Source organism: Oncorhynchus gorbuscha, linkage group LG23 (genome assembly GCF_021184085.1).
Source record: "Oncorhynchus gorbuscha isolate QuinsamMale2020 ecotype Even-year linkage group LG23, OgorEven_v1.0, whole genome shotgun sequence".
Taxonomy (NCBI): Eukaryota; Metazoa; Chordata; class Actinopteri; order Salmoniformes; family Salmonidae; genus Oncorhynchus; species Oncorhynchus gorbuscha.
Genome location: NC_060195.1, coordinates 34,628,089 through 34,637,923, shown reverse-complemented (window position 1 = coordinate 34,637,923; position 9,835 = coordinate 34,628,089). Strand labels below are relative to the sequence as shown.

The window sequence follows — 9,835 nt, the reverse complement described above, 5'->3', positions numbered from 1 at the left end:
GCCGAGTGCCCTGAGGGGTGCTGTGGCCTGGGCATGAGCTTCCTCCGCTGCCTGGGCTCCCTGCAGGAGAGCTACCATACACAGGTACTACTGACTGTCTGAGGGAGGAGACAGCAGTGGAGTGTGACAGGGCTGAGTCAAATGAGAGGTTTTGGCCCATGGAATATTGAATTGTAATTTTAAAAAATGTAATCTTTATTTAACTAGGCAAGTCCGTTAAGAACATTCTTATTACTGATAAGATGTCTTAAGAAAAGTTTGGTTGTATACCTGTAAATGAAAAGAGATATAGACCTAGCCATTTGTTTCTTAGATTGCTAATATCCAGTATTGTTTGTCCACAGATGTCAGATCTGTAAACAGGTCCTGGATAGTCTGGACAAAGCCAAGAAGAACCTCCTCTTGGAGTAGTGATTTGAGCTGGTAGAGCTTTGCAGAGCTCTTTTACTGTCTGGCACCTGATATTATCCATGTGGTAGCTGGGATGGTAGTTTACTATATGATGTCTCACTGGTTCTTGTATGACTGGTCTCCAGTTTAGTCAGCTCCTCCAGGATGTCAGTTGCATCCTGTCCTCCCCCAATATTTCCATCACTTTCCCTATGGAGAGTTCAGATAACCGTTTCTACTTAATGTTTTGGTACTTCTGCACATGAATGGACTTTATTTTAAGCCTCTTGCATATATTACATTCATATGAATTTTACATGTAAAAATGTCATTTGTCTTAATTAAACAAATCATCTTAAACTGCCAATACCAGTGGACTCAAATAAAACACATCAAAATCATATAACCGAGTCACATATTTTATTATTTTCAAACAAATTAACTCTTGTCCAGTCCAAAACAAAACCCCAAACAAAATAGGTTGCAGGACTGTTCCCTCATGACTAGGACAGGGAAGACCGTTCGGCCCAGCGTCCTGATAGGCTCTACCACCTGTAGTGTGACAGGAAGGAAAGTACTGTACAATCAAAGGGTTCGCAAGCACTTACTGCACAGGTGCGCTGTCAAACAACTCATCACCCAGAAGGACAAACCAAAACCCGACCGACCCCACCCCCCCCCAGAGCTCATGTCTCTCTCACTGGAAAAAAAAGACCCTCATCAATTATACAAACACAAGAGGCATTTCGGTTCAATCTTGTTCTACCGCAATAGAAATAATACAATTAAATCTAGTTCTTTGGGCTTTATTGACATGGCTGACCGAGAGGTATAAATACCAGACGTTAACAGTCTGGTGTTTAGTTGAAACACAGCTGAGGAGCAGTTCTAAATGAGATAATGATCAATGCACCTCATGATTTCTAGAATATCACCTTGTAGGTTGCTGCCTGTGTCTCGTCTTCATTTTTTAAAACATAATTGTTTAATTCTATACACCCAGACACCATTTTCCACAAGAAATAACATGTAGACAGGCCCTACTTGAAGGAATTACATTCCCAACTGACAAACATTTTTCCAATAGGCAGCTGAAGATTTGTCTATAGAGAAATACCAACATTACAGCACATTTGTATGGAAATTATATCTCAGAATAGCTCAGTTTACTTACCTGACATTTGTGATCTAGAAAACATGTTTTGCCCCAGTTTGTTTCACACATGCATGAAGCACAGGTGAGGGGGATCTGCTGGGGGCATATTTACATTTGACAGCTACCACACCCTTTGAAACAGTCTGTATGCAGTTTATAAATGGCTCTGTTCCCTTCGGTTATTCCCTGAACTCTGGTTTTGACACAGGTAATGACAGCTGGTTTAGCAGTGGTGCCTGGCAGGTGGGCACACCTGTTCAGAAAATGCCTTCAGGTACAGGTGCTTTAGGGGGAAGTAAGGGACCCAGAGGGCTAGGTGACAACTTCCTGTGGGCATATAGAAGATGGTCTGGCTCTCAGGTATCTGAGGAAAACCCATTCCCCTCTACCAAAAAAATGTGTAAAATCAAAACGTTCACAGGGTAGGGAGCCACAGCATTCCTTATTCTTCAACAAGTCCCCTCACATGTACACAAACACACAGTGCCAAGATCCGCAAAGGGAGATGGGGCAGGTCATTTCAATCCTGTTGAATCCATAAAGCCAACTCAGGCAAGGGTTTACCACAGAAGTGGTCTTCACAAAGCTTCACCGCATCATAAGATAGACATATTACATTCGCTTATTAAATAGTTCAATGCAAATGCCTTTAAAATCACTCAGATCGTTCAGTCAATTACTCTCATTCACATTTAACAGCTTTGAACTCTCCATGTCTCCTTTCAAACATGGCATTTCAGTCACAGGGGAAATTAAATCTGCGTGTTAGATTCCTGAGCTGACCTTGCTCGCCCCAGACATGGCATGGGTTCATAACACAGTGGTTCAACACATGCCCAGAATTCATTCAAAAATTATTTAAAAACGTTAGATACACAGAGCATATACAGTGTATTCAGAAAGTATTCAGACCCCTTTGACTTTTTCTACATTTTGTTAAGTCACAGCCTTATTCTAAAATTGATTAAATACTTAAATCTACACACAATAACCCCATGACAAAGCAAAACATATATTTTTTTAATGTATATATATATATATATATATATATACATATATATACATAAAACAATGATAACACATTTACATAAGTATTCAGAACCTTTACTCAGTACTTTGTTGAAGCCCCTTTAGCAGCGATTACAGCCTCAAGTCTTCTTGGGTATGACGCTACAAGCTTGGCACTCCTGTATTTGGGGAGTTTTTCCCCATTCTTCTCTGCAGATCCTCTCAAGCTCTGTCAGGTTGGATGGGAAGCGACACTGCACAGCTATTTTTAGGTCTCTCTAGAGATGTTCGATCGGGTTCAAGTCCGGGCTTTGGCCGGGCCATTGAAGCCACTCCTGCGTTGTCTTGGCTGTGTGCTTATGGTCGTTGTCCAGTTGGAAGGTGAACCTTCGCCCCAGTCTGAGGTCCAGAGTGCTCTGGAGCAGGTTTTCGTCAAGGATCTCTCTGTACTTTGCTCCGTTCATCTTTCCCTCGATCCTGACTAGTCTCCCATTCCCTACTGCTGAAGAGTGGCTTCCATTTGCCACTCTACCATAAAGGCCTGATTGGTGGAGTGCTACAGAGATGGTTGTCCTTCTGGAATGTTCTCCCATATCCACAGAGGAACTCTGGAGCTCTGTCAGAGTGACCATTGGGTCCTTGGTCACCTCCCTGACCAAGGCACTTCTCCCACGATAGCTCAGTTTGGCCAGGCGGCTAGCTCTAGGAAGAGTCTTGGTGGTTCCAAACTTCTTCAATTTAAGGCCACTGTGTTCTTGGGGACCTTCAATGCTGCAGAAATGTTTTGGTACCCTTCCCCAGATCTGTGCCGCGACACAATCCTGTCTCTGAGCTCTACAGAGAATTCCTTCAACCTCATGGCTTGGTTTTTACTCTGACATGCACTGTCAACTGTGGGACCTTATATACACACAGTTGTGTGCCTTTCCAGATCATGTCCAATCAATTGAATTTCCCACAGGTGGATTCTAATCAAGTTGTAGAAACATCAAGGATGATAAATGGAAACAGGATTCACCCGAGCTTAATTTCAAGTCATAGCAAAGGGTCTGAAAACTTAAGTAAGGCATTTCCTGTTTCTTATTTCTAATACATTTACACAACTTTCTAAAACAGTTTTTGGAGTATTGTGTGTTGATTGATAAAAAATGTATTTAATCCATTTTAAAATAAGACTAATGTAACAAAATGTGGAAAAAAAGTCAAGAAGTCTGAATACTTTACGAATGCAATGTAGGTTTTAATCAAACCACTCTTTAGTGTTATTTTGGGTGGGGGGAAAGGGGACAATCCAAAAGCAGGTTAAATTGCCTCTGTTAGGACATCCAATACAAGTATTGTCTTGTTCTACCCGTTTTTAAGGCCACCTTCATGATGGCATATTCAGGACAGTACCATGTGACCATTCAATCAGAAGACACACTCCTCTTGGAAGGTAAAGAGTGTAATAGGGTGATCTGCTGCTCAACGTGGGTGAGGGAGCTATGGCTGCCTAAATTGAAATCCAATCAAATCTTAAATTACAACAGGAAAAGGGTCAAAAAGAATACAAAGGGAAGATAGAAGTCCACAGAAGTGCGATGCGTTCGTCTATTGCACTCACAAGTTAGGCCTCCTGGAAGTCAGGAGACAACGCAGAAAAGTGAACATTTAAAATAAAAAGTTCCATCTTTTTTTCATTGTCAATTATTTATAGCTTCCCTCAAAGTACAGGTAGTAATATAACAATTTGTATTTGATGTAAGGCAGTTTGGTGTTTTGCAGAGAGCCCCGTTACACTTCTCTACTCCCATCCTTTACACAGAGCAGCTAAAAACCACAAGCAAAAAAATCCCCCCTCCAAAAAAACAATCTAACAGCCCTCTCCAAGTAGACAATTCTAGTGAAGTGTAAAACGTGTCGTTTTTAATATGTAGTAAAATCGCAGTAGGATTTGATAATTTACCTTGTGATTTCATTATATAAATGTAGAGATTCAGAACTAATTTCTTCCATTGGTTCTGCCTCCCAAGAGGTCTGTATCAGCTGCAGCACCAACAACTGGCAGCTGATCAAACAGCAAGCTGGTAGATCACCAGTCTGTAGGCTTCTCCACCAATTTCTTCAGTAATTACAAAGAAGCGCGATAACTCCAACAGTACCATCAGCTGGGCTTGATATTATCCAGTCCTTGTAGAAAAAAAACCTAAGTGGTCTTTGCTTCTCATCTTGCGTGTCTTTTTTAAAAATGTGATTTGATGAACATTTACAGTGTTCCAACTAGTATGATTGGTCTGCAACTTCTCCTGAATCCCTAACTCCTCCTCACTCCAGCGTCGTCTGTAAAACATTCTGATCTTCAACTGTCAGTCCCATTTCACAAAGAACGATTAATTTTGCTTTTCCCTTGCTTTGTTTTAAAATGACAAATTCATTTGAAATGGCATTTCCAGTCTTGAATGGATTTGCTGAGAAACTCATGCAGGGGTGTGCACAGTCACAGAAATGGTGATAAGACTAGTTTTCATTTGAGATTAACATAATGATGACACTAAAACTTGATATGAAACATATCTGCAAAAAAGGGGGGAGGGAGGAGCTCTTCGGGGGATGGGCGGGGTGTCGGTCGGGGGGGGGGGGGGGTCTCTGCGCTGACAGAGGAGTACAGCTGGGGAGCTCAGAGCTTCTCTGAAGAAGGTATCCAGATGTAGGGGCCCGACTGTTCCTCAATGATCATCTTGATTTTGTTGTAGATCTCCTCTAGCGAATCACCCTGTACAATGGCTGGTGAGAGAGAGACGCAAACAAATATCATGAGTGCATCAAGATTCCTACTCGCACTACAATACAAGCTCATCTAAAATATTTAGCATCTGTGAAAAAATGTAATAACTACTGGACTTACCTGTGAAAAATTCTCCAAACTCTTGTTCAAGCTTAATTGCTTTATCAAAGACTTTATTAGCTTGTTCGTAAGTCTGTCTCTTATTCATGTCCCTGCAACACAAGACATGATTGTGCAGTACAGGAAGTGATTGTTGTATGGAGTTAATAGTAAAAGTGCAATGCTTTTAACAGTTTATTAGTTCCAAGAACACACACTTACATAAGAGCTTCAATGGATTTTGGTTTGATGAAAATTGCGATCGAATAAAGTTGTGCTTGTTGAAGTCGCTTTATAGCGTTCCCAGACACGTCCAGGATACAATGTTTTCCCTGCAGGAAGAGGAAAGAGAGAACGAGCAGGTCAGTATGAAACTACCACATACTCTATCAAGCTCTACATCCATTAAGAATGAATCAGAAATTAACCCTGGATGCAAACTTGTGAGGACCCAAAAAGGTGACAGTTTTTCCACACAGAAACATGCAGAAAATCTATACGCCGTAAGAATTTCTCTATTTTCAGAGTGGGGTTATAACAATACCAACAATGTGATCCCAGGACAAGTATCAAGATACCAAGTAGTATTGATACCAGATTTAGCTTAAAATTAAATTGATTAAGCATATGCATCCTACCTTTGAAGCATCTTTTTGAGTAGGCTATCACTTTTCTGTTTGTCCTGTGCCATCCAAATTTGTGCATAGCCAAGGTTACCATGTTGTTAGCTAGCTAGCCAGGTAACATAACTAAACAGGGTTGTTTGCAGTAGAAAAGGGAGAAAGGAGCATAACTTCTGACTGGTTTGGCCTAGAAACTTTCAGTGATATAAAGGCGCAAGCATTACTGTCACTGCGCGCTGTCTTAACTCTATGGCTGCGTGACAGCAAAGCCTAGCAGACCGGCCTGCTTGCTCTAACAGGATAATTTAAAAGATACCGATCCACTTCGCTCGCAAACAAATATAACAGAAGCCTCATCACTTGTCTGCACACCCTCAGCTCGCCATCACGGCTAAATAACATTTCAACCTGATGGAGATGCGCAGACAGAATGGGACAGAGAGAAGCAGCTGAGGAGGCTAATGGCTCGCTAGGCTGCTCACAGCAGTCACCGGTGAGACCGGATGAAGCATTTTGATAGAATCTCTCGTGGACCGAATACATGCCAAACTTTCGCGCGAGGATTTTACTTCTGGGTAACCAAGATTCATTCTGATGACATATCGGACATCACGCTCTGAACTTAGTTCGATATTCTATTTGGGGGATGCATTCCGTGCTCAGGCATACATTTAGTTAAGAAATGTAATGTAAAAATGTAATGTAAATGTGAGTAATTTAACAGACGCTCTTATCCAGAGCGACTTAAAAAGTCAGTGCATTCATCTTGAGATAGCTAGGTGGGACAACCACATATCAAAGGCAAGTACATTGTTCCTCAATAAAGTAGCATTCACTTAAGATAGTAATGGGGAGGGGAAGTCACATTTGTTTAGTGATCTCACAGGGAGAAGAAAAGATCTGAGTCTCTTATCTCAATGGGTGCCGAGCACCTGCTGTCAGACCCCACGCATACATATTTGATTTTGAATACGGATCTACACGATTCATGTGGATGACCTATTTTGAGAGCAAACCGGCAAATATCGCAGAAAAGTGACGAGTTTGCATCCCTGTATGCTGTACATTTAATGGTGTGTGTGTGTGTGCCTCCATACCCTCTCAGCCACTGCTCTGACAGACAAGATGCTGGTCCCATAGAGGTTCTCGTTGAACTGGCCCGCCTCAATGAACTTATTATCCTGAATGTCCTTCTCCATCTGCTCCCGCGAGCCCACAAAGTGGTAGTCCTGGCCGTCCATCTCGTTCTCCCGCTGCGGACGTGTCGTGTCTGCACAGAGAGAGGGACCAGTTCAACTGACGGTTAGAGAGTGTGGTCACTAAAACACAGCGTTGCCATACACTGCTGTGATAATGTGATGCATGTTGCGGAGTGGTCTACTCACGAGGAACGCAGGAGCCAAACTTGTGAGAGAACTCTGAAATCAGGTCATCGTTAACTCGGTCTTTCATTGGGCCTAAGATGATCACAGGCCTCGTGTAATGAACTGCAAACGAGAGGAAGCAGGTCAGAAATAATGTCTGCAAACACTGGAATAAAGATAAGCATTTTTTGAAAATGTATTTTACCTTTAATTAACTAGGCAAGTCAGTAAAGAACAAATTCTTATTTTCAATGACGGCCTAGGAAAGTGGGTTAACTGCCTGTTCAGGGGCAGAACGACAGATTTGTACCTTGTCAGCTTGGGGGTTTGAACTTACAACCTTGCGGTTACTAGTCCAACGCTCTAACCACTAGGCTACCCTGCCTGGGAGGAGAAAGTCAAACGAGGTCTAACACTTGTACTCTTATCCTAGGGTGGGTGTGTGTATGTATGCAAGAGAAAGCGCATGTGTGTGTTGCAGCCATTAATGGTCGCCAACCCTCTTCTACAGAGAACAAATATATACGTATATTATACTTACTCTCCTGTCGAATCACTGGCTCGTATGAGAGAATGGTGTCTTCCTGGCCCTCTGAACAGCAGAAAGGAAGAAGACGGTATGTCATCTTGATTATAATCCCATGACAATGGATGACCAGATGTGGCTGATAGTCTTTTCATGCAGTCACATTTTCCATAACAGCACATAAGAAAAGGTTTTCCTACTAAGTGCCTGATACCACCTCAGTGGAATGCCAGCTAACTACAGCACAGAGGACTCAAATAAGTTCTGGATACGGGCGTAATGACGTGCAGCATGCTTTTCATTTAGGTGGATTATCGTTGAAGAAAAACACGTTGCTTACTTGAGCTGCTTTCACTGTCGCTGGTGTTTGACGTCAGGCATTCTGCAAGGAGAGGAACATGTTTAGGGGAAAGTTTAAACCTGTCAGTGGTTGTAGTAGCCACAATCATTTTGGTGGGAAAAAAATATATATATGTTCACCACCGGTCTCAGAACATCAAGGAAATAACGAATCCCCCCGTTGTCCCACTGCTTAACCCCCCAAAAAACAACAGCCGTGTTCAGAGTGACATCACTCTCTATAGGGGGAAGTGGTTGGAGGTGGCAGCAATAGGAAATGAAGTGTTTCCTTTCACAAAGTCCCAACTGACCCTGCGGTCCCTTGCCTATGTTTCCTACGGAGGGGCCTGAATCTGGGACGTCACATACAATGTCAGGGACAAGCAAAAGAAAAAACTGTGGCGGTTAACAAGGATGCATCGGCACTGGGCAGTCAGCTTGGCTGGCTAACAGGGAAAAACAGGACAGGAAAAGCAAACCCTGTCCAGTAAGTGAAGGGAGGGAGATACTAGGTTCTTCCAAGTAATCACTCTGACAATGCCCTGCTAAACTTTTATAGTCAAATCCCTACAGGGGAGGAGGAAATCAGACTAGGTCTAACGCTTGTAGTCTTATCCTAGGGTGGGTGGGGGGGTGTGTGTGTGTGTATGTAAGCAAGAGAAAGTGCATGTGTGTGTTGCAGCCAGTGCCAGTCGGGTCTGCATTGAACAGGCATTTAGCTCGGCGCTCTGGGGACAGCAGCTGCAGCGTGCCAGTCCAACCACACACTTACTCAAACTCTTTGATCCATAAAAGTCATCGCTTAACCCTGGGAAGTCCTGAGTGTCCCGACAGGTGAGAGCAGAAACAGAGAGAGAAGAGGCAGACAGGAAGAAGAAGAGGTTAGTGTAGTGAGCGCTGGCCGAGAGCAAGGGAGGTGTGCTGTGCTGGAAGGCACGGAGATGGGGGGGACCAACACAAGGCACTGTGCTCCCTAAACCCTACTCTATTCCCAGTGAAAACCAATTCCCTTTTCAATTAGACACAGTCAGTCCCATTAAGAATGAGATTTAGACCCGTTGGTCGTAATGCGTTTTAGTGCTGCCGTCCAGATAATGTGATTCTACCTGGGCAGCAGTAAATAGTGGGGGTGTATCAAGGCCTCTAGAAGCAGTACACGGTTACTGTGTTAGTGCAGCCAGACACACACATGCCCTGGCAGCCAGCAGAATACACCTGGAGTCTCCACCAGAGGACAGACAGACACCAGAGAGAGGCCGACACCTGAACCCCAGGCCTGGGTCTGTGTGGGTCCTCTCTGGGTGATTAAATGAGAGGAGAAAAACAGCCACGGTCTGCTCCCAGAGGTGAGTGGAGAGATGAAGCGGAGAGGAAAAGCGCGAAAAGCAAAACCCTCTTATCACACGTTGGGTACTCACGTTCAGACTCCAACTCCTGCACAATATTCTCCTTGCTCTTGTAAAACGGGAACTTGTGTGAGAGGTTGAAGCTTTTTTTGCGCTTTATTTTGATTGACTGCTTGGAGATGTGCATGATGATGGGGGGGCAATGGGGGGGATGAAACAA

At 43.3% G+C, this 9,835-nt stretch overlaps 1 protein-coding gene across 10 annotated transcripts in view; it reads right to left on the bottom strand.

The window, feature by feature from the left end:
- Positions 1-3,770: 3,770 nt before the first annotated feature.
- The window catches only part of LOC124011070 (disks large homolog 3-like), a 174,922-nt gene continuing 168,857 nt past the window's right edge, over positions 3,771-9,835 (bottom strand). For 9 of the 10 annotated variants that reach the window (XM_046324044.1, XM_046324046.1, XM_046324043.1 and 6 more), the window contains 8 exons: positions 9,688-9,784; positions 8,271-8,312; positions 7,946-7,996; positions 7,426-7,527; positions 7,138-7,310; positions 5,640-5,749; positions 5,439-5,530; positions 3,771-5,317 (listed from right to left, as the gene is read on the bottom strand). In XM_046324044.1, coding sequence (XP_046180000.1) covers positions 5,211-5,317; positions 5,439-5,530; positions 5,640-5,749; positions 7,138-7,310; positions 7,426-7,527; positions 7,946-7,996; positions 8,271-8,312; positions 9,688-9,784 — 774 coding nt within the window. In that variant the 3' untranslated portion in view covers positions 3,771-5,210. Of the gene's footprint in view, positions 5,318-5,438; positions 5,531-5,639; positions 5,750-7,137; positions 7,311-7,425; positions 7,528-7,945; positions 7,997-8,270; positions 8,313-9,041; positions 9,088-9,687; positions 9,785-9,835 lie in introns of all 10 variants that reach the window. The other variant, XM_046324048.1, reaches the window with a different exon arrangement.